This window comes from Carassius auratus, chromosome 3, assembly GCF_003368295.1.
Source record: "Carassius auratus strain Wakin chromosome 3, ASM336829v1, whole genome shotgun sequence".
In the NCBI taxonomy this organism is placed as follows: Eukaryota; Metazoa; Chordata; class Actinopteri; order Cypriniformes; family Cyprinidae; genus Carassius; species Carassius auratus.
Genome location: NC_039245.1, coordinates 27119860 through 27145626, shown reverse-complemented (window position 1 = coordinate 27145626; position 25767 = coordinate 27119860). Strand labels below are relative to the sequence as shown.

Below are 25767 nucleotides of genomic sequence, written 5' to 3'. Positions count from 1 at the left end.
GGCCCTAGTTGTGGTATGTCAGCTCTATCTTGCAATGGACACATGCCACGACGTTCTCTTTACGTTTGCCCGCGCCCTCAAATCAAAACACTGCTGACTCCTTGCAGTATGCAATTTACATAGACAGTAAAAGAATTTAACGATTTCAGACGCAGCGCTTTTGTCTCCTTCCGCTTTGTGGGTGGCGTAAACGTGTTGTCACATTTAAAAAATCATTGCGAAAGAACCTGACGTGAGATTTAAAATAAATTAAAAGAGGCTTTGAGGCAGAGGAATTTGCCCTCGATCATTTTTTGTAATCGAGTTACTCGAATTACTTGAGGAATCGTTTCAGCCCTAATCAGAGCACAGCGTCAAGTATGACAGGGATATGTCAAGTCAGTTTACACAATCCAAAGTGAAACACGGAAGGAACAAACACAGGGAACATGCTTGAAAATGCCAGACAGAACTAAACAAGACTTTGCCCTTATTGAGAGTCCAAACACAGTTTATATAGGGGAGTGGTAATGGGGAACACCTGGTGGTTATTAGCCCTAAGCACGGGATTATGGGAAATGGAGTTGGAAATGGGTCCTGAGTGAACTTCAGAAGAGGGCACTCCAGCTGACGATCATGACACCTTGTTAGTACATCTGCCTCCCGTGCCGGAGACCAGGGTTTGAGGCCCACTTGGAGCTAGTGCGAGGTGCGGTGGCGAGGACCCGGGAGAGAGGGGTTACACCAGCAATCAACTATCAGTGTCGATTAAACGGCAAAACAGATACATCGTTCAACCTCTAGTTTGATTATTAACTTGATGGATATATATTTGTTAGTTTTTTTTTCTTGTGTGTGTTTGTGTGTGTTTGAACAAACTCCATTCACTTGCTTAAGGGTTGGGAGATATCCCAGTAGAAATATGTAAATCGTTTTCCGTGTTGTGATCTAAGTTTATAATTTAAACATGTTTTAAGCATTGTGGTTTAAAAAAAAAAAAAACTTCAGAAACATTAAGCATCAGGCATAATTAATTTTGGTAAATTAAGACGGTATCAGCCTGATTGAGCAGCACCTGTCTAAACTTGAGTTCTTTTTGCACCTTGTTCTTCAATGTTCAAATACACGTGTCAAATGCCTGTCTTTGTGAGTATCCTTGTAAACACAGTCATTTGTGTCTTAAATGAATGTTAATAGTTAAACAAAAAACGTGTAGTAGTAGGCTATATGAGATCCTGGCATTATATGATGACATCTTAAAGATATAGTTTGCCCCAAAAAATTAAATACTGTCTTCATTTACTCAGCATAAATTTTTTCTATCTTTGTTCTCCTCAACATAATACATTTTGAAGAATCAAAAATTTTGATAAGAGAAATATCCTATTTAAAGTTAGGGTGTACTCACACTGCCAGTTTGAACCGTGCCCGAGTGCGTTTGACCACCAAAGCCCGGTTCGTTTGACTAGTGTGAGTGCTCCGAATCGTGCCCGGGCGCGGCTCGATTGGCCGGCTCTGGCCCGCTTGGAAGAGGTGAGCCAGGGCACGGTTCAGTTGGACTCGGGCGAGGTTCGCATGCAGTGTGAGCGCTAACCGTGCCGGAGCACGGAAAAGGACGCTTTACATCACGGTTTTGCGATGCTCCAAAACCAACATGGCAGGGAAAGGGTCGCTTTGGTCTACGGCAGAGGTGCAAAACGCATAAAAAAACTAAAAACTGCAAAGTCCTTGCTGCACTTCAGCTGGTATCTTGCAAACATCCTCATACGAGCAGAACGATTACGTGAAAATGTTCGCGCCACTAAGGCGACACATCTGTTTAACAACAGGCTGTGGACCAAACAACACAAAATTATCCACAAAGAAAACAGAGCGATGCACTCCATTGTGTTCATAGAGCGCCGCTCTTCCTGTTTATCCCGAAACCGTCACACCATAATGACGTAAGCGTGCTCCGGCACGAATGCTGAAACCCTATATGTGAGTGCAGGCCAGAGGGGGAGTGGGGAGGGGGGACAATCGTACTCGGGCCCGGTTCATGGCAACCGTGCCTAGTGTGAGTACACCCTTATATATCCTTAATATGAAGGGGGGCCCTGCATTAAGGCATAGCCCTCAGCATTTAATGTTTGCACCTGTTTCTCATTAGCATTGCCTGCTCACCATATATAAGCCCCATTCATTGCTATATTTTGTTTGTGTCTAATAAAGAAAACAAACAGAATGCGCTTTCGGTCATCTGGGTCACCGTGAACTGGAGTGCAGTACAAAAATTAAACACAGCGTATAGGCCACTTGCTGTACAGTCATGAGAAATATATCTATAGAAAGCCTGAAATTTTTACTTTTAAACAAACCAATTCAAATCAAAAACAAAAACTCAATGAATATGTAATCTGTATTAAATTTGCATTTTTCTCATGTGTCCGTCATGTCACTGTATTCTGGAATTGGTGAGTCAGCATAATCAGTTTCATCTCTGCAGCCAACACTGACTTGGAAAACACTAGTTTAATAATAAATAATTAAAATATCACCTTATTAATTTTCCCTCCGATATAATTATGCTCAATCCCTTTGCCAGTGCTTTGCAGCAAGCTTTATGTGTGCGCTTGAGCATGCAATAGGCTATGAAAGCTTATTATGGTTTACTTCTTGCCTAATTTGTACATGAAAAAGACACAAGGGACGTTATAATGAAATGTTTCTCAAATGTTTTTGTTTGGAGATTATTGCTGCCAACAGTCATTTTAGGATGGTTTTCGATTTTGTATTTGTGACTTAGGATTCCTCTTTAACTTTTTACAGATTTACGAGCTGATTTTAGCGTAAAGATGCTCTGTGAAATACTCTTAGAGCAAAAGTTTATTTTTATATTTTATTTTAAAATATCTTTTTCTCCTAAATTGGCAAGTAAGGATCTAATTTTACCCTTATGTTTTGTGAATACAGCCACTGAAATATTTCTCTCCTTTCTTGGTATCATCAGCAGAAAGAGAAAGAGAGCAGCTTCTCCACTGCAGCCTCCAGATCTCAGTAATGGATCAGTGGCCTTTGACCCTGTGTGAGTATATTCATGTAGAGTGAGACATTCAACACAACAACACACAATGCACAATGTACAATGTACATTTTTAGTTTATTTCAGAAATAAAGTTTTAAAATTGCACTTTTTTAACAACAGATAAAATACTAAAATGAAAATCATGATACAAGGAAAGAAAATCAATAGGCTCTTTGTTAAATAGTGCTCTTGTGTCTTTTCCCTTTCTGTGTAATTGCACAAAAATTAAGGGACACAGTGCACTGTAAGAAAAAACCTATAAAAATAAATAATATAATAAAATAAAAGTCAGCAGTGGTTGCTAGTATTTTATAGTGAAAAAGACAGTATCGCCCTTTTATGTTTTTCGTTAGTTAAATTTATGGCAAAAACTCATCAGCAAAATTTTATTTTTATGGCATCAAAATTTGTGATATTAAAAGTAACACACTATGTTTCACAAAAATACTCAAATTTGTTTTATACCTTTATAATATAAAGATAACACATATGTGTGTGTGTGTGACGTGTGAAAAAGTGTGTGTGTGTGTGTGCCTTAAAACCTAAAGTATTTCAACCACTGTCAACTACAGCTACAATTTGTTGTTTTTTTCATACACTTCAGTTTATTGCAGTAATACTGTAATGAAGAAACAGTTGCGTTGGGACCCATGTGCAGTGTTAGTAATAACAACCCAGGTCAGACAGGCAGAGATCGACTATTTATCATTGTTTACACTAATGTACAGTAAATGCTACAAAAGTTTTCTTTTTACAGTGTACTTACAAAATCTGTTCATTTAACAGTATAAATTACATGAAATGTCCCATTGGATCTATTACAGTTTTTCACTGAATATAGTAAGAGAACATACTGTTAGCCAAACAACATGTTTTTTCTGATGCATTTATACAATGCAATACAATTTTAGATTGGCAGTAATAAAAATAAACTGTTGGCCACAACAGATTCATTATAATTAAAATGAGCCAATCAATCAAACACTCTTTCTAAATTTGGTATGATTTCAAATAAGATTATTTTATATTAGAGAAATTTAAATATTTTATCTGTTTTGATAAAGCTCTTTTCTGTTTGTTTTTGTCTGTTCATCTAAATGTCTTTTCAGTGTCTGGAGAGCTGACCAGATCAGAGATGTGTCCTGTCAGACCTTCACATCCTCCTTCAGTCAGAACCACTTCAGTCAACATGACACAGAAGAAGATCTGCAGCTCGATTCTCACAAAACAGTGCATGATGATCTTCAAAGAGTCAAAGACCAGCACAAAACCAGTATGAAGAACAGGTATGAGAGCTTATTTGAGGGAATCAAACTACAAGAGAATCAAACCCTCCTGAACAGGATTTACACACAGCTGTACATCATAGAGGGAGAGAGTGAAGGAGTGAATGAAGAACATGAGGTGCTACAGATGGAGAAAAGTTACAGGTCAATCCAAGACACTCCAATCAACTGCAATGACATCTTTAATCCTTCACCTGAACCAGGATATGAGGAGAAGAGAAGAGAGAAGAATGACAAAATAAAGACTGTTCTTACTAAAGGCATCGCTGGAATTGGAAAAACTGTCTCTGTGCAGAAGTTCATTCTGGACTGGGCCGAGGGAAGAGCCAATCAGGATGTAGATTTCATGTTTGTGCTTCCATTTCGAGAGCTGAACTTGATTAAAGATCATCAGTACAGTCTTCACAGACTTCTGCTTGACCTTCATTCTGAACTTCATGGTCTGGACTCAAAGATTTATGATAAATGCAAAGTTGTGTTCATCTTTGATGGTCTGGATGAAAGCAGGATTTCACTGATGTTTACAGACTGTCAGAAAGTTTCTGATGTGACTGAGGTTTCTTCAGTGAGTCTGTTGATGTCAAACCTCATGAGAGGAGATCTGCTTCCCTCTGCTCTCATCTGGATCACCACCAGACCAGCAGCAGCCAATCAGATCCCCTCCAACTACATCAGCCGTGTGACAGAGATTCAAGGATTCAATGACCCTCAGAAGGAGGAATATTTCAGGAAGAGAATCAGTGACGAGCATCAAGCCAGCAGAATCATCTCACACATCAGAAGAGCAAGAAGCCTCCACATCATGTGCCACATACCCGTCTTCTGCTGGATCTCAGCCACTGTGCTTCAAAACATCCTGAAACAAGATCTCAGTGCAGAAATCCCTCAAACTCTGACTGAAATGTACATCTACTTCCTGCTCATTCAAACAAATATGAGGAACCAGAAATATGAAGAGAGAGGTTCAGGGAAACTCCTGCAGTCCAACAGAGAAGTGATTGTGAAACTGGCTGAACTGGCTTTCAATCAGCTGATGAAGGGCAATGTGATGTTTTATGAGGAGGACCTGAGAGAGAGTGGCATTGACGTCACTGATGCCTCAGTGTATTCTGGGATTTGCACTGAGATCTTTAGGGAGGAATCTGTGATTTATCAGAGGAAGGTTTACAGCTTTGTACATCTGAGCTTTCAGGAGTTTTTTGCAGCACTGTATGTGTTTTACTGTTATTTACACAAGAACAGTGAGGTTCTGAAAATGTTCCTGACAGGAAAGTCCAGAACTCAGAGTGAAGACTTTTCTCTGGATTTGTTTCTGAAGGGAGCAATTAATAAAGCCTTGGAGAGTAAAACTGGACACCTGGATCTTTTCCTTCGGTTTCTTCATGGCATCTCACTGGAATCAAATCAGATACTTTTACAGGATGTGCTGATACACACAGAGAACAACCCAGAGAGCATCAAGAAAATAATCAAAAACCTCAAACAAGGTCAAAAAAACAATGTCAGTCCTGAAAGATGGATGAATCTGTCACACTGCTTAATTGAGATGAAGAATAATTCTGTTGTTGAAGAAATGCAGGCGTTTTTAAAATCTGGCACAAAAGGAAAAAAACTTTCCCTTGCACAATGCTCAACATTGGCAAACATGATCCTGATGTCAGAGGAGGTGCTGGATGAGTTAGACTTTAATAAGTACAACATCAAATCAAAAGAGGGCAGAAGAAGACTGGTACCTGCTGTGAGGAACTGCAGAAAAGCTGTGTAAGTGTGAAATTATGAACATAATTATATTTGAGAGAAATTGTGATGGAGGATTTGTTTTACTAGTTTGGCTAAAATTATTAACTAGTTGCTTGTTAGCATACATATTGCTTGCCTTTTTCTGCATGACCATATTCTACATGCCTTAATCATGCCCCATACACAGCAAAAAGCCCAATGTGAGATTTACTGTCCTCAGAGTTTGAGTCCACACTCAAGAGTGTTAAAATTAACACTGACTGTGTTTATATGGACATCAGTAATCTAATCATTTACCTTATTCTGAAAAATACAATGTTATGATTAAGGTGTTTACATGAGTTGCTTTTAGAATATTCCTTTCATGTTCCTGTTGTGTACATGTCTTTACTGCACTGAGATAATCTGACTAAAATAGGAATACTCCACGTCTTTATTCAATTAGTGTTTACTTCGATTATAACTTTAGCTGGATTAAGGTAATCAAAAATCACTGTTTACATGGTAGATTCTTAATCAGAGTATTATCTTAATCGTATTAAAATCTGTCCATGTAAATATAATTACCGAACCAGTGTTTAATTTAACGAGATAATAATGTGATTAATTAAATGATGATTAGTGAAGACACCTGGGGCATGTTCAAGTTCAAAACGGTGCGCAACGTTTTGCTACGGTTTCCGTGTTGAACGTCATGTTTCCTGGAAACGGCGTGCACCGGAGTACAACGGGGTTTGAGATGCGTTTTCTCTTGTTTGGTGGGTGTGTCAGAACTGCAGTCCAATCAGCAGCAACATGTATATAAAGCACGCGGTATTAAAGTGAACTTTACTGAGCCTTGTGGCACTCCGTACTGTACTTGTGATCGATATGATATCTCACCATTCACTGCTATGAATTTGATGACGCTCCGATAAATAAGATTTGAACAATGACAATGCAATTCCATTAATGCCAACAGAATTTTGTAGTCTACTCAAAAGAATGTTGTGGTCGATAGTGTCAAACACAGCCGTAACATAGCAGTAATAGAGAGAAAAAAAACACAGTCAGATAATAAAGCTGGTCATTTGTAACCCTGATGAGAGCAGTTTCAGAACTATGATACAGTCTGAATCCTGACTGGAAATCCTCAGAGACACCATTTCTCTCCAAGAAGGAACATAGCTGAGATGCCTTTTTATAGAACTTTTGACAGAAAAAGGAAATTTGAGATCGGCCTGTAATTAACTAATTCTAATAAAAGCCAATCTGAAGGTTTTCAGGACATATCCTAAACACATTGATTAATTAATAATATTCAGAAGAGGATCTATGAATTCTGTAAGCATATCTTTTAGCAGCTTAGATATAATAAAGTCTAACATACATGTTCTAGGTTTTGATGATTTGACAAGTTTATACAATTCTTCCTGTCTTATAGCAAAGAATGAGTGGAATTTTTCCTCAGGAAATCTATAGTGCATTATCTGATGCGATACTGTGGCTGATGGCTGCGTGGTTATAATTATATATCTAATAGTATCGATCTTGGAAGTAAAGGAGTTCATAAATTACTGCTGTAATTGGGAAAGGTCTGTGATCAGTGTTTAAATTAATTATGCTTTATTTTTTCATTGATTCAGCCGCTGCATTGAATAAATGCCTGGGGCTGTGTTTCTTCTCTTCTAAGAGAGATGAAAAGTAAGTCTATCTGGCAGTTTTTAGAGCTTTCCTATAAGTAGAAATACTTTCCTGCCAAGCAATATGAAATACCTCATTTTGTTTTCTTCCAGGTGAGAGTGTGTTCGTTATACTGCGGCATTAAGTAAAGGAACAACCTTATATTAAATGCTAGAAAAGAGAGAGTTAATATTTTCTGTTAAAAGTTTTTCTGAGATATTGGATATGCTGAGAAATTGAGACAAGTCAGGAAGATTGTTTACAAAGCAGTTTTTTTTTTTTTTGGTAGAAATGATGGTTCTAACATATCTAACTGCAGTTGAATTTGTAGCTTTAACAATATAATATTGTATACACAAGACTAAATAATGATCTGAGATATCATCACTCTGCTGCAGAATTTCAGTGCCATTAACATAAGTTCCATGTGACAGTATTAAATCTGAAGACAATGAGTAGGTCCTGGCACATGTTGTCTATCCCCAATGGAGTTCTGTGAATGGAATGCATTGAAAATTAAAATCACCAACAATTATGACTTTATCTGCAGCCAGCACTAACTCACAATTAACAAATGTCAAAGGGGATTTATCAATAATACATGTTTCTCTGGATAATGTTATATGAAGCATAATTACTTCAAATTAATTATATTTGAAACCAGAGCTCTGAAAAATTGTGAACATATTACTATAAATTGTAGCAACACCCTCCCCCCTTTTGGATGTGGTTAATATTTATGTCATCAATGGTTAATATTTATGTCATCAATGGCATTGTCAGAAGTGAGTGAGCACTATATGTGATTGATTGGTTCTGTCTTGCAGCATTCTCATGTGTTCAGATGAGCAGGAAAATAGTTCTATCCTACACAATTAATTTCCTAACATGGCGTATTTGTCCAATTCAATGCATATTGTATGAATTCAATTTAGTTTTAAACAAAGTCACTGGTAAAACAAAAAACACACCTTAGTATCAATGTTTTTTATTTGAGCATTGGTACGCCCATCCCTACCATGAACAAGATCAGTAATTCAGGTCACAACCTGATGAGATGTCAAAACATATCAAACAACACCTGACTACATTTTCCCTTGACTTGTCTGGCTTCCATAACTCTGTTACAATAGCCATACAAATAATAGTATTAAAGAGTCAAGGGCTAAGATCAAAAACTAAAGTAAATTGCTTCAGTGCTAATTTTAACACTCTTCCAGTGTTGAATCAAATAAACTCAGAGGAGTATTAATTTAACACTGGGGTTTTTTATTTGTACCTAAACTTAACAACAACCTTACTTACTATTAATAAGCAATAATTAGGAGATTATTGAGGCAAACAATCATAGTTAATAGTTTGTAAATAGCGAGAACTGGAGCTTCAATTTGGAGGTTCATCCAACCAGTTGAAAATTGAACTCTGAGTTGACTTTTCCTGAGAGTTGAGTTTTTGGGTTCAGAACAGCTGAATAGAGTTATTTCAATCAACTCTGAGTAAAATTGACTCTGAAAAAAGCCATGATCAATGGAGCTCTGAGATGGCAACAGCAACCGACAAAAGGACGTTTGCATACTCAAACGAGTCAATACGTAAAACTAAAATTTTCCCTTCTCTTTGAAGTTTTACAAACTCTTGGTGCATAAAGAAGATCTGTAAAGTTGGAAAGACTAAAGTCTTAAATCCAAAGAGATATTCTATATAAAATGAATGCTTGTCCATGCCCCCCTACAATGGTCCAGGCACTATGTTGGAAGGTTTGCACTGCCCAGATGGTCATGCAAAGAAAGAAGGAGTACCTTTTATTCTCGTTGTAGTATTGTTGTTGCCGCCGCCACTTAATATAGACGTTGTGTGTGTCACTGTGAAAGCGAAACTACTTTGTTTGACCTTCCAAAAGAAGACACAACTAGAAATCATGTTTATATCACGTTTATAATGGGTTTTATGTTTTTGTCTCATCGCTTCGGCCAACAAGGCATCACAATATGTTAAGGGGCGTAACATTTGTGTTACATGCTTGAGCCATTCGGCCAATCACAACACCCTGGAAAGCAGGCCAATCATAGCACACCTTGCTTTTCAGACAGATGAGCTTTGAAAAAATCGATGCGCTTTAGAAGGCAGATAATGTAAAGTATGTGGAAAATAATGTGTTTTTTAACCTTAAACCATCAACAGAATTCAGTATAAGAGGACGTGCCATTTTTGTCACTTTTTAAAGTGTGTGCGTGATGAAAGTATGTGCAATAGATGTATGTACTTGCACTACAAAAAAAAAAAAAAAAAACATTGTATATATATATATATATATATATATATATATATATATATATATATCATAGTATTTTTGTCTTGTTGTTTCCAGGCAAAATATCTAAAGATTCTTTAAAAATATAATTTTCTACATAAGCTACATTACATAATGTATTTAGTTTTTGTTTTTTTTAAGTATATTTTTCTTATTTTGCTAATTACCTGCCAATGGGGTAAGAAATGCAAATTGTTTCCATTTGCATTAACATTATTTTTTCATTATTATTTCATTATTTTACTCCACCCCAAAATGAAAATTTTGTTATTAATCACTTACCCCCATGTCGTTCCAAACCCGTAAAAGCTCAGTTCGTCTTCGGAACACAGATATTTTGGATGAAAACCTGGAGGCTTGAGACTGTCCCATAGACTGCCAAGTAAATGGTGTCAAGGTCCATGAAAAGGGTCCATATTTAATTATTTTAATTTTTTTAAAGCTTACAAAAAGTGTTCCTGCCGCTTCATAAAACCCAAATTGCATGTACTTGGCAGCCTATGGGACAGTCTCAAGCCTCCAGGTTTTCATCCAAAATATCTTAAACTGTGTTATGAAGACAAACGGAGCTTTTACGGGTTTTGGAACTACATGGGATTAAGTGATTAATGACAAAATTTCCATTTCGCAGTGCAGTAATCCTTTAACGATGAGTGAATTCACTGTAAGTTTTGTTTCATATGACCAAAACTTTATATGAGTGATTTATTTAAAGATAGTGATACTTATCAAATATGTATTCCCTGTAAATAAGGTTACTATGACATTTACATTGTAGAGACCAGCAGAATTTCAAACAACAAACAAAAAGTCTTCAAAATTCTTGAAAATAATTGAACTGTCCGTAATAAAAAAGCAAAGGACATGTATTTTCATTCTCTACTCTTTACAATAGACAATTAGGTGTGTATTTGACCGTATGCACGCACCATGAGATAAAAGATGACTTTACATGTCCATGTTCTGTTCCGTCTTTGAGCTCGTATCTCTTCCTGAGGAGCAGAACAAGTCCTCTTTCACGCTTTTAAAAACATGAATAAAGTGGGGGCGCTGTCGCGTGTTGAGAATGTAAGACATGTTTTCGATCGCTCCTGGAGAAGGTAGCAGATTTAATTATATATTGAACAGCACAATCAATTTTAGTTGTTCCATGACTTAAAATTAAGAAAAAAAGAGGATTACAAAGGTTCAGATGTTGATGTTTTATTGAAATTAAGAGTTGGGTTTGAAGTCACCATTATGGTGTATAATGTTTGCTTTAATGGGGCTCTCGACTCTTGACAAAGGCTACTCCTTGTGTTTGTTTTCTTTGCAACAACATGTTTATGAAATTATATTGTTTGCAAATAAAATGAAAACCAATGTGATCAGCTGATGTTGGTTATTAATCAGTGATCATGTGCGTTTCTTCATTATAAATTAGGCTCATTCACAGCGAGTCACTGTTTGGAAGTAGCTGTACAAGATATTCTGAATTTAGATATACCCTTCAGTTAAAGTCCTTCAGACACACAAACATCAAGAATCAGTGTATGAATAGCAACAATGGTGATGCTATTCATGCTGCAATGAATGCTGGGAGCCATGTATGACTTTTGTATGCTACACCCAGTATGCATTGCAGAATGACTCATGTCACCGTCGTTGAGATTTACACACTGATTCTTGATGTCTGTGTGTTTATGTGCACTGTAAAGTGTATTAATATTCTACTGCTGTTTTAAATGTCTATACGTATATGTAATGTGAGATTGCTAGTGTTTCATTTCTACCATTAGCCTAGATCAGTGGTTCCCAAACCTGTCCTGGAGTACTCCCAACACTGCACGTTTTCTTTATCTGCCTAATTAAACACATCTGATTCAACTCATCAGCTCATTATCACATGGGTTAATGAGCTGATGAGTTGAATCAGATGTGTTTAATTAGGGAGACAAAGAAAACGTGCAGTGTAGGGGGGACTCCAGGACAGGTTTGGGAACCACTGGCCTAGATAGTAGACTCTAGGGTCATGAAATTACATGATGACTATATCTTCCTATGGAAGCATATGGGTAGCAATATTCAATTTGGGATGTAATATGCAAAATGACAATGCAATATGTAAAATGGCAATGCATTTCTGTATTTACATTTACATTTTCCAATACAATTGTGCAATGTTTGGTGCAAAATGAAAATGAAAATTAAATTACATAATTTTCATTTGTCATTTCCTACACCAGTTTTAATATGTAAAATTAATATTAATTTTAACGCTTTATAAGTTGCAAAATTAAAATGAAAATGTATTACAGAAATGATGTCTAACACGTTCAAGCAAAAACTGTGGCAAATTTATCATTTAAATGCTATTTTTCTTAAATGCATTAACACTCACAGTCAAGACACTTAGGATTGCATTTTCATTCAATGTCCCGCAATGAATGTAGCAAAATTCAATGTGCATATTGAAAATGCATTCCGAGCCGATCACGTGTCCGCCCCTTCCCGCCCTGTCAATCACTGTGTGAACAAGGCGGGGCTTACAGAAGGTCAGAGACTCACATCTCGAGAAGAGGATTCAAGTGAGAGAACATGGACAAGACAGTTGGTCCGTGTACGTTTTGATCATTTCAGTTTATGGCTTCAATATTTCATTCGCACTTGTGGGCGGAGTTGAAACGCCGCTTTCATCTGATTGGTCGAATCGCTCCACCTTCAGCTCGGTCTTTTCATTCTTTCAGGCAGAATAAGAGTCAGTGCGAGTGAAGCACTGTAATGTCTGAAACCACCGCTCACTGTTAATTAGCATAATATTTTAATCAGATGTGGAACATAATTTGTGCTGCTGAGACCTGCAAATTATTTCTAGGTTGTAGTATTGTATGAATATTGTCCCACTGATAAATACAGTGCAAATAGTTATCTCTCTTTGGATAAAAGTGGTGGAAATAAAAATCAATAATAGACTGAACAGTTCCATGTCTGTAACATTTACCACTCTCATCTTTTAAGTTATAAGGCACTAGGTATGTGTGTGTGTGACATTAATAAATAATTGTAAAAATTAATATAGTTTAATTTCTTAATAAAAATAGTAAGCTCTATGCTGCTCAGTGCTCCTGTAGCCTACCCCAGAGCGCCCTCTCACGGCTAAAGACGGTAATGTTTTCTCTTGGTTCTAAATAAATGCGACTTATAGTCCAGTGCGACTTATGTATGTTTTTTTCCTCGTCATGACGTATTTTTGGACTGATGCAACTTATACCAAAAAATACAGTTAACATTATTATTATTATTATTTATTATGAGAGTAATTGACAAAGACTAGAACTAATGTTTCACCCAATTCAGCTCAGATCTTCAGACTCGTCCGACTTGTGTTGCTTGTATAACTGGCCAGACTTACCTTCCCAAAAAAATCCTATTTAATTTTATTTCATAAATTTAACTATATTTATTTCCACTTCACTGTTATCCAAAGAGACAGAACTATTTGCACTGTATTTATCAGTGGGACAATATTTATACAATACTATAACCTAGAAATAATTTAATTTAACTGGCCAGACTTACCTTCCCAAAAAAATCCTATTTAATTTTATTTCATAAATTTAACTATTTTTATTTCCACTTCACTGTTATCCAAGGAGACAGAACTATTTGCACTGTATTTATCAGTGGTACAATATTCACAGAACACTACAACCTAGAAATAATTTGCAGGTCTCAGCAGCACGAATTATGTGCCACATCTGATTCAAATATTATGCTAATTAACAGTGAGCGGTGGTTTCAGACATTACAGTGCTTCACTCGCACTGACTCTTATTCTGCCTGAAAGAATGAAAAGATTGTGCTGAAGGCGGAGCGATTTGACCAATTAGACGAAAGCAGCGTTTCAGCTCCGCCCACAAGTGCGAATGAAATATTGAAGCCATAAACCGAAATGATCAAAACGTACACGGACCAACTGTCTTGTCCATGTTCTCTCACTTGAATCCTCTTCTTGAGACTTGAATCTCTGACCTTCTGTAAACCCCGCCTTGTTCATACAGTGATTGACAGGGCGGGAGGGGGCGGACATGTGATCGGCTCGGAATGCATTTTCAATGTGCACATTGAATTTTGCTACATTCATTGCGGGACATTGAATGAAAATGCAATCGTAAGTGTCTTGACTGTGAGTGTTAATGCATTTAAGAAAAATAGCATTTAAATTATCATTTTGCCACAGTTTTTGCTTGAACGTGTTAGACATATCTAATCATTTCTGTAATACATTTTCATTTTAATTTTGCAACTTATAAAGCGTTAAAATTAATATTCATTTTACATATTAAAACTGGTGTATGAAATGGCAAATGAAACTTATGTAATTTAATTTTCATTTTCATTTTGCACCAAACGTTGCACAAATGTATTGGAAAATGTAAATGTAAATACAGAAATGCATTGCCATTTTACATATTGCATTGTCATTTTGCATATTACAACCCAAATTGAATAATGCTACCCATATGCTTCCATAATCTTCATCGTCACAGTTTCTCTTGTTCATTTTACCTTAAACACAGTTAAAGCACTCAGAGAAGATTTAGTGTTACATTTTTAAGGGACATCTGCCCAACTAAGAAAAAATCTATTCTCCATAATGGTGAGAAATATAATTTTCAATTAAACATCAACATCTAAACTGTTTGTAATTCTCAGTGAGAAGTTTTTTAGACATCTGACAAAAATAAAGTCAATCTGGTTAGTCATGTTAGTAAAGTTGTTTAATCCTCCTCTGTTGATATCTTGAAAGATTGAATTACTTTTATTTGCAGTTGTTTTGTAGGCTGTGGGATTAACTCAACAGAATTTAAATATAGTCCTAAAGCTCGTATTCAGTGCAAACTGACATGGTTGGGGCCCAACTCCCATTATAGACCAACTTACATGGTCATTATAAAACTTTTTAAACTACCAAACACATTTAGTCGCACATATTTGAGAATTGGGACATCAGATATTTAATATAGTAAATGTGTTTGTGATTTTATTTATTTTTTTATTATAAAAGAAATTAAAGCAATACGTCTGTCATTCAGCACTATACGACAAGCATAACGCGTCGCCATGTAAACAGTAAGGCTAAGCTGAAATATTTGAAACTCACGTGTGAAAGGGTTAATGAAGAAGTTAGTTGTTGGTTAACTAATGACTGTTTCACACATCCTCCATCTTAAGTGTGTATGCGGTCCATGTGTGTTACGAATGTGGTGCAGAAGCAGCAAGACTCATTGTGCTTTCACACAGGACACGTTTGCAGTCTGCTACTGATCCATGGCTGTTTAGGCCACAAACACATTTATCCATTATTTTGATTTCAAATCCAAATGTTGTTACTGAAAAAGCTTTTTCAGCATTGTGATACTCTTTTGTCACAGTACAGTAACAATCATTCATAGACATTAAACTCAATAAATATAAACATAGCCTATTATTCATGCATTTGACTTCTAGGTTTGTATAATAAGTAGCAAAACATTTAAACACAGTATATAGCCTACTTTTCTTACATTAAAATGTTTGTGATAACCTAAAATTAAATTAAAACTCACCACAGACACAAACAGTTGACTCTTGTACCTTTTGCCTATAAATCTTTATTACAAACAATCCCACAGGTCTTAAAGAATTTTGCTTTTCTACCACAACAAGTGCATCTATTATCTAAAAGTGCGCTTTTCCTTGTTTTAAACCTAGCCAAAAAGCCATGTGTTGATTGTGAAACATGGTAGACTTTAATTATATAAATTTATTGTGAAATTACTACATTTCTGTGTCAATCCATATTCATTATTACTGCAAACAATGTGCTGTCACATTAATTCCACACATGCAGCATGGCAAAAATAGACTCAATGCGTAAAAGATCGCCCCACTGCTGGAGACATTACACTCCTGGAAAGCACTGACGGACCACAACCGCATGCAGTGCGAATGATCTAATCCGTTTGCATGGGTGCGTAAAAAAAATGCACCACATAAGCACTGCAGATGGAGTATGTATGAAACAGCCATATGGCAGTGTTTCTCAAATCTGTCCCGGGTACTCCACCACTGCACATTTTGAGTGTCTCCCTCATCCAACACACCTGATTTAACTCATCAACTCATTAGTAGAGACTCAATGGATGTGACTGATGAGGGAGACATCTAAAATATGCAATGTAGAGGGTCGTAAGGACAGGTTAAAGGACCACTGAACCCTTTCAGTCTTGGGGGGACATCAGCCCGCCAGCATGTCTTGAATCAGAATCCTTGCTGTTTTCAGATTGGCAGACTGTAATCTCACTGATCAGCACTTTGAAATTGTGGCTTCAGCTCTACAGTCATCAAACTCCATAAGAGAGTTGGACCTGAGTAACAACTCTCTGCAGGATTCAGGAGGGAAGCTTCTCTCTGCCGCACTGAAGAGTCCAAACTGTCAACTCTGTGTACTGAGGTTTGTGTTTCACACTGATTCATTTTGTGATGTAAATAAATAAAGATACCTTGTCAATCATGTTTACAAAGAAAACATTTTGTTAAATGGGAAATTGTTCTGTTTTTCCCCTGGTATCAGTTACCTGCCCTCTGGGACATGAATATACAGTGGGCTCCAGAAGTTTGAGGGGAAAAAATATTTCTTTATTTTATTTATTTCATTCTTATTAATGTTATTAAGAGTTTCACAAGACTGTCATCTTCATTCCCACGTGAACTTGTTGAACATTTTTTAAAGGATGTTTTATTGAAAATCAGACTGTTTATTACATCTTTGCATATTTGAACCCTTTCGAGCAGTGACTTTATGATTTTCAGATACACCTTATCCCACTGAGGACATTTGAGGGACTCAAACACAACTATTTAAAAAGATTCAAACATTCACTGATGCTCCAGAAGGAAACAAGATGCATTAAGAGCGGAGGGGTGAAAACTTTTGGAATTTGAAGATCAAGGTAAATTGTACCTAATTTGTGTACCGGGAAACATACAAGTATCTTCTGTTGCTTACGAAGGGCAGAACTAAATGGAAAAAAATTAAATGTCAACAAAATAAGACAAAATTGGCCATCTTCATTGTGTTCAAAAGTTTTCACCCCCAGCTCTTAATGCATCTTGTTTCCTTCTGGAGCATCAGTGAATGTTTGAATCTTTTTAAATAGTTGTGTTTGAGTCCCTCAAATGTCCTCAGTCTGAAAAGATGTATCTCAAAATCATAAAGTCCCTGCTGGAAAGGGTTCAAATATGCAAAGATACTGGAAAACTGAAGAATCTGCAGGACCTTAAAGATTTTTCTGAAGAACGCTGCTCAGTTTAACTGTTCAGAACAAACAAGGGACTCATGCACAACCATCACAAAACAGAAAGACAGTCGAGGATCATCAGGTAACAGAACACAGTACTAAGAACCAAGGGTTCCCAAACTTTTGAGTAGGGTTATTTTAATAATTTCAGCAAATTTTTTTTGTCTTGTGGACTAAATGTTAATATCTTTTATGTACAATATCTTACTCAGGACAGTACTAAATAAAATATAACATGCATTTAGTATGATCTCTCTTATTTTTTGAAAATTACTCATATTTTCACAGATTCTGCAAGGGGTGCCCAAACTTTCGATCCCCACTGTATATAAACATACACACACACACACACACACCATGATCCTAGTGCTGTTACACAAATGCCAGAAATATGATCTAAATCATCTCTAAAAATGAAGCATGCTAACATGAACACTGTTGTTGTAGATTATCCGGCTGTTTGGTGAAAGAGGAAGGTTGTGCTGCTCTGACATCAGCTCTGAGTTCCAACCTTTCACACCTGAGAGAGCTGGACCTGAGTAACAATGACCTGCAGGATTCAGGAGTAAAGTTCCTCTCTATTGGACTGAGGAGTCCAAATCAGCTCAACATACTGAGGTTTGTGGTTGTAGTGTGTGTCTGACTATAGGCGTTATTTCAATCTGAACAACAAGAACTATGCAATCTTTTACTGTTGGATCCAGGTTTGCCCTTTGTCTGCTTGTAACTATTGTGCCATGTCTTGTTCTCCACTGAAAAGGGAGAGTTTATAATGAGTCCTCCAGCCACCCCTATAATAGCGGTGACCCATGTAGTACCCTAGCTCCACAGTTGTATTTTTCCCAAATCGAACACACCTGGTTCAGTTCATCAGCTTGTTAGTAGAGACTTCAGGACCTCAAAGGGTTTTCAGATGAGAAAGAAATTTAAAATATGTACTGTGAGGGTATTACAGGATCAGGGTTTTAGAGGACCACTGCTTTAGGATAAGGGTCTATTCCCACTAGCTCTTGGCACTTACACTCTTCCACATCTTCTAATGATTACAAATAAATACATATACAATAAAAACAAATAAATCATAAAGAAATTGCAGTGCATTTTTCAGGATATTACATATGTTTAGTTATTGGAAATGTGAAAAGTACTCAAGATAAAGTTTGCTAAAAAAAAAAAAATAATACTTTGTGTCTGGCCAAAAACATACTTGACTAAAAATAGTACAACTTTAAATTGTACTCCAATATTAAAAAAGTAGAAGTATCCTAGAAAAAGTGAAAAGAAAGAAATTATATTCATCATATTAAATTATCTCAGTGCAAAGTGAAATAGCTTAAAAATAAACTGCATAAAATATTTTGTCTGGCAGTTTGGTTAAAGGAGGAAAACCAAAAATGCAGTGGTCAAACATCTATCTAGTGCAACAACAACAATTAAAATGCAGTACAGAGGAACACAAACATACAGGCATTAAAGGGAAACTCCATCCTTCTCCCTCATGGCAGCCCATATGTATTAGTGTTGTCACGATACCAAAATTATCGTTTCAATACCAAAACCTAGTCAAGAATTGTAATTTCGATACTTTTCCTGAAAGGGGAAAATACACTCAAATATCATTGATATGCTTTATTTTAAAACAGGGACAACATTCTAATCATATAACACACTAAAAAATGAACATATGAACAGCAATATATGTTAAACATTTGAACAAATATTATTATTATTATTATATTAAAAATAAATTAGAGCAATGACATTCAAGGTAAAGAAAGAATAAATTTAGCAGCATTATCTCAGTTATCATAAAAAAACAAGAGTTATAAATTTATCTTGATTCTGAACTTTGAATAAAAATATGAACAGCGATTATATTAAACAATGTTTCTGAACTCAGAAGATAAAATGTTAAAAGATAAATAATATCAATTTAAGCAATGGCATTCAAGTATAAAAAAAAAGCAAATAAAATCTAGCAGCAATATCTCAGATATTGTAACTTATTCTGTCAGTTGTGCAACCTTTTCTTTCAGAGGAGAAAACTCAGCCAGTGAGCTTTAGTGAGCGTCATCTTTTTCTGCCAGTTATGGACCGGCGGCCACAGTATCACTGTCTGGTTTTTCTCCAACCCGCGGGTCCCGCTTTTATGAAATGATTTGGCCCACCCCAGCCCGCAAATAAAGTAAAATTTCTTTACCCACCCCAACCCACGCATCAGGGACATCACAGAAGATACGTTGCTACTTAGACCTTTGTATTGTAACCTTATCAAAGAACCTAATAAAATATGAAAATATATATTCCAAATATTTAATATAGGCTATATGAAATTGCACTAGTGATCGTTCGTCAGTGAACAAATCTTTTAGGTGAATGAATCCTTCTCGTTCAGGTAACTCACTGACTTATATTTCTCGTTCACTGAAGTTCCTCTCTCCACAGCAGCGCGCGAGCACGGCGCTGTTAGCAGCGCGTGAACAGCTCTGTGAACTGTTTCATCCTGCCAAAGAGTTACTCAAGATGTGACGGAGCATGTGATGTGTTGAATGTAGTGAACGAATCCGCCCTTCACTGAACGAGATCGAGAGATCTTCTCAGTCGTGAATTAGTTTAATGAACTGATACATCTCGTTTATGAACTAAATGAATGCGTATACAGGGTCAATGAGCCAAGCATGTAAATCTCGATCAGCAATCAGCAGATACAAAGCACAGTTATAGGTGCTGTGCAGATACGCTCGTTTTCATATTAAGCATTCAGAACATAACTCCACGTTTAATCCCCGATTAATGTGAATATTATATATGAACTGTCTGACCAAACAATTAAAATGTTAATTATGCAAGAAAACCTCGTGCTTTGTTCATCTGAACAACTTATTTAAACTATTTAATGCGATTATGTACACATTTTAGTAAAGCCAAATCAGTTTAGTAAAGCCACTAATGCAGCCATCTCGCTGTAGTGCTTTTTTGCTTGCGTGAGGAGAAAAAACAGATGTCCATAGGGAGGCACTGGAAGTGTGCGTTGCACACACCAACATAAAATACTTATCTTACAAATCTGGAACGCAATCATTCTTTGAAGTATCGATACTAATAAATTTAGGAACTGTGACATTTTTTATTTCCGAGAATCGCGATACTTTTGAAGTATCAGTGCACCGTGCAACACTAATATGTATAGGACTATTTTTTCTTTAGATAAACACAATCTAAGTGTTTTAGAAAGAAAATCCATCTCGCTGCACGTAGTGCAAAAAAGACGCTTCTATAACCACACAAGGTGAACATGACTGATGCAACAACATGGTTTATAGGCGTTACAATGTCTTCTGAAGGAAAAATACAAATATTGATATTTTAAAGGGGTCATATGATGACCATATATGGTTCTGCTGTTCAGTTAAACAAATCCTAACAATGATTTGTAATTGCATCTACTTTCAGTAGTGCAAATATTTCCACATCATGACGTAGAGATGTGGGTCCATTTTTGAACAAGGCATTTTAGCCTGGTCTGGATCAAACTTTGAGCTTTGTAACTCTGCAGATCTTATACATGCACAAACAACTACATAACACACTAAAGAAAAGGAAAAAAGAAATCACATAATATGACCCCTTTAAACTTGACTGTTTTTCACTTTTTGTGGTTTTTGAAGAAGTCCCGTACACTTGCATTATATGGACTAAAAATTATTTTTAATGTGTTTATCTAAAGAAAGTACTGTATATATGGGATGACACAAGAGTGAGTAAATGAGTTTTTATTTTTGGATTGAGTACCTCTCAGCAAGCTGTGTGCAGAGGCAAGAAACATGCAGACAGAGTAAAATAATATTTGTAGAATTAATGAGTGTTGCAAATTAGCTCAAAACAGAAATGGATATAAATAATTACAATTAATTATATTTTACAATTATTTATCTGCTGCCAGTAGTAACTGTAGCAGAATTAATGTTACCATCAACTAATCTGTAAACCAATATTCAGTGTAATTTCATTAACTCCAAGAAATTATATGTTCATGGCCACAGAACTCTAACACACAACTAGTCCAAACAAACAAACAAACATTCACTCATACATGGGGGAAGGGCAAATGAAACTGATTGAATGAAAATGTTAGAGAAACTGGGAATTAAGCTATGAAAAGGGTTCAGTTAACCACCTGAGTGAAATCATCAGTGTCGTTTTACAATGGGTTCTACAGCTTCTGTTTGGTTTAGTTCAATGTACGATACTGGCATTGACTTGGCCATTGAATGAGCATCCGGATGCAGTCTCATTCCAGTCTATTCCATAACCCTTTAAACCCAGATGTTGTTCTGACTCAGTGGTGGTTGGGAGAGTTTTCTCCCAGATAGAAATTGAAGACATGGCTGTAGTCGAGACCTTCCATTCATGGCTGTGCCGGACACGGGACCAGAAGTGGAAGATGGGAAGGTGATGAGAGGGAAAGTATACTACTGTCTTCGAGCATGGTGTTTTGCACATGTAACTGGAGCGGGTGTTGGTGCAAAACTATAAGAGATTTTTAGAACACTAATATGTTTAGGCAGGGCTGTACAGAGTGACCTATATCGCACGTGCTAGGAAAAAAAACGGTCTGTGCGACGAATAAATTTAACACTGTAGCACACGTGCGATACAGTTTTGCATGTTCATAACCACAGACGCTTAATAGTGTGAAGTTATTTAGTTGTGCTTGTTTAGGTGTGAGTGATTGATTGATTGATTGATTGTACTTGGTAGTTTTATTTTTAATCATGGATGATTAAAATGTCTCCAAGATCTGCTTTTGAAGAAATATCATAGTATTGTGCTACGGCATACATTCTATCACATGCAATTTGGGCGCATCCATCATAATATACTGTACAATGCAACATTCACAAAATGTTCACTTGGCAGTAATCACAAAAGTAAATTTTTTGCATCTGCTTAAACATTTAATTCACGTGCTATTCTGATATACGTTTTTTTTTTTTTTTTTCTAAGCGCATATAGCCTAACACTACACATGAAGCACATGTACACTGCACACTTTAAAACATCACCTAATTACTAGACTGTTGTCTTTTGCATCTAATAATGTCAAAAACATACTTGGTTTACATTTAAACGGTTGGTTATGTGTAAAATGAAAGTAAACCGTTTAAGAGAGAAACAGATGCCTGCACCTCTCAAAGGGACAGTACTAAACATCTTGTCGCTTTTCATTAAAGGAATAGTTCACCCAAAAATGGAATTTGTCACTATTTGCTCACTCGTATTGTCCCAAACCTGTATTAATAATCTTTTTTTTATTTTTATTTTTTATTTTTTTTTATACATTTATCCAATTTGCTCAAATAGTGAAAGGAAAAACTCCCATGATAATGTTTTCATGACTTTCAAAAAAAAAAAAGGAGAGACTGAAATTTAGAGAGAACAATGTCAAATTTACAGTCACTCCCTCCTATAGACGCAGTATTAGAAACACCCTCGCATTAACGTTAATTATTTTTTTGTAATTTGATACAAAGGCAATATAAAACAGTATAGTGTTATAAATGTACTTTTTTTTATTAATGTTAAAACTTGAAGATTTATGATGTTGATGACCGTTGAAACGCGTTATCACAGTCTTGTGAAAAGGGTCCTTAACAAAGATAAAATAATGACAAGGATTTTTATCTTCGCCCACTTTGACCTAAATGTCTGCCGTTCATTTTTATTTTATATTTTGTTGCGGTTAGGTGGTATTTTGCTACACTACACTACAAAAAAATGTGCTTGTAGCAGAGTTTTAAAACAATTTTTGTGATGGTTTGTATTTGTGTGTGTGTGTGTGTGTGCTCTTTGGAACTTTAGTGATGAACTCCATTACTCGTTTGTTTTCAGACATGACAACAGATGTTTTATACTTGTGCTACAACTTTTTGGTCTGTGCTTCAAAATTTTCAACCTCTGTAGCTGCAGTGCTATGTGTAAAAAATTAATAAGACCATAAGATTAAATTGGGTTTAATAAAATTCAGTTTATTTATATTAATTATATGACTGGTCACGTGAGCAGCGTGTTCCCATGTTCGTAGGATCACAGAACTCAGTCCTCCATCTGTGAATTAATCATTCTAATCCATGAGTTTTATCCCTGATATGATATGTAAATTTAGTTTTACATGTGTCCACTTGAGATACAATTACCGTGCAAATCAGGCTTTAGATACCAAGCATGCTATAGGTGAGAACATATTAACTAAGGATTCTATCATAAGCAAGCATAATACAGTAAACAATAAATAAGACAATATGCAAGAACTGTAATATACACAATGACCTGAGGATATATACGTTCATTCAAAGGAATGTTTATCTCTGAATTTATAGGGACAAGTCCATTTTTATGGGCATTATGAGGAAATGAGTTAGAGTTGTTTTGCCCGCGTTCCATTTGAGCAATAAAATCAGATGATTATCAGATGATTTGTCCTTTGGTTGCCAACCTGAGGCCTGTTCTGCCTTTTTGAGGTTGCTTGTTGGTTGAGGGGTGTTAGGGATTATTTGTTGAATATAACAAATAATTGTGTGTCTGATTGGACCATTCTCATTACTGATTTTATTTGCACTCTATCTTGTGCATTCAGCCAACAAATTAAACGGCAGCTTTGCTACCTTGATATTCTTTCTTAGATTTGATGGTGAACTTCTGAAGCCAGACATTTACCTCACAGCAAAAAGCCCATATAGGTTTATTATTATTATTATTATTATTATTATTATTATTATTTATTTTTTTATCAGAACTTACCACTTGTAAGAAATCATCCAGTTTTAATAGCACAGCCATTCAAAAGATCAGATCGGTGCATTAAGACTTGCAGTGTAAATGCATCTTAAGTATCTGAAGTAAGCGAGGGTTTTCTAATAAAGTGCAGATGTAATGTCTAAGCAACAACTCCATATCAAGAGCAATGTTCAGTTACACATTTAAAATTATTTAAGGCATTTGTCACACCCCGTCAAGAAATGAGAAAGGCAAACGAAGATATATTATTCAAAACTTTACTGAGACTAGAGACTTGAAACGGCACATATCACAATGGACAAGGATTAACTAGTCAAAAACCATGGAAACTAATGAGAGCTCATAACAGAGAAGACAAGAACTTTAACTAATCTGAATCATGACAGTAGCTTCCCCCTTAGAAGGCATGACCTCGGGCCACAACAGTAAATTACAAAAAAAAGAAGAAATTAGAGTGGTGGCTTAGGTGGAGGGCGTTGATGCTGGTGAAGGACTGGAGCCTGGAGAATTTTGTGGAGGCCAACACCATTGTGGAGCAGACGGTGGGAGGAACCAGGGAGGAGCTTTGGCTGAGGGACTGGACAACATCCAGGGGCCGATCCACGGAGGCGGAACCAGGGTACATGGAGGAACCCGCAGAGCGGAGAGATCGACAGACCAGGGTGACATCAAAGGCAAACGATAGAACAGAAACGCCACTATAAGTACACACAGGGGAACAGATGGAAAAAGGATTAACTAATCAAAAACAATGGAAACTAATGAGAACTCATAACTGAATCGTGACAGCATTACCTTTACAGATAGATAGATAGATAGATAGATAGATAGATAGATAGATAGATAGATAGATAGATAGATAGATAGATAGATAGATAGATAGATAGATAGATAGATAGATAGAAAGAAAGAAAGAAAAAATTCGATTCCAGAAAAGTTGGAACTGTACAAATTGTGTGTAAAGGAAAAAAGAAAAAACCTGGCTGTGTGTTCTGTGCTAGACTAACTGAGACTTGTCATGGTACTTGTATACTGTTGTTGTTCTCTTGTTGGTCTGATTCCTTCTATTGTTCTCATTTGTAAGTTGCTTTGGATAAAAAAGTGCCTAAATGATTAAATGTAAGAAATGGAATAATTAAAAAAAATCTAAAACTTATATTTTATTCACAAAAGAATATAGATAACATATCAAATGTTAAAAGTGAGACATTTTGAAATGTCATGCCAAATATTGGCTCATTGTGGGTTTTATGAGATCTACACATTCCAAAGAAGTTGGGACCGGTAGAAATAAGAGGCCTGAAAAGTTAAATGTACATAAAGGAACAGCTGGAGGAACTATTTTCAATCGTATTAGGTCAATTGGCAACAAAAATGCATTGCCAATAAGCTAGATGTTCTCAGAGTGCTGTATCCAAGCATGTTAACAGAAAGTTGAGTGGAACGAAAAAGACCAACCAACCGAGAGAACCACAGCCTTTTTAATTGGTTTTATGAAGTATTTAACTTGTTGAGATTGTGAATTGGTGGGTTTTTGTTAAATTTGACCCACAATCAGGGCTCCGAACCGGTTCAAGGAACGAAATTTGGACAGGAATGGAACCA

At 36.2% G+C, this 25767-nt stretch overlaps 1 protein-coding gene across 3 annotated transcripts in view; it reads left to right on the top strand.

Annotated features, from left to right (window-relative positions):
* The window catches only part of LOC113053028 (NACHT, LRR and PYD domains-containing protein 3-like), a 38082-nt gene extending 19057 nt beyond the window's left edge, over window positions 1-19025 (top strand). The window contains exons 3-6 of one of the 3 annotated variants that reach the window (XR_003277149.1): window positions 2969-3043; window positions 4153-6090; window positions 16397-16517; window positions 17812-17944. Coding sequence is in view for 2 of the 3 variants with exons in the window: in XM_026217630.1 (XP_026073415.1) it covers window positions 2969-3043; window positions 4153-6090; window positions 16347-16517; window positions 17812-18007 (2380 nt within the window). In the remaining variant the exon portion in view is untranslated. Of the gene's footprint in view, window positions 1-2968; window positions 3044-4152; window positions 6091-16346; window positions 16518-17811 lie in introns of all 3 variants that reach the window. The other 2 variants (XM_026217636.1, XM_026217630.1) reach the window with 2 other exon arrangements.
* Window positions 19026-25767: the final 6742 nt, after the last annotated feature.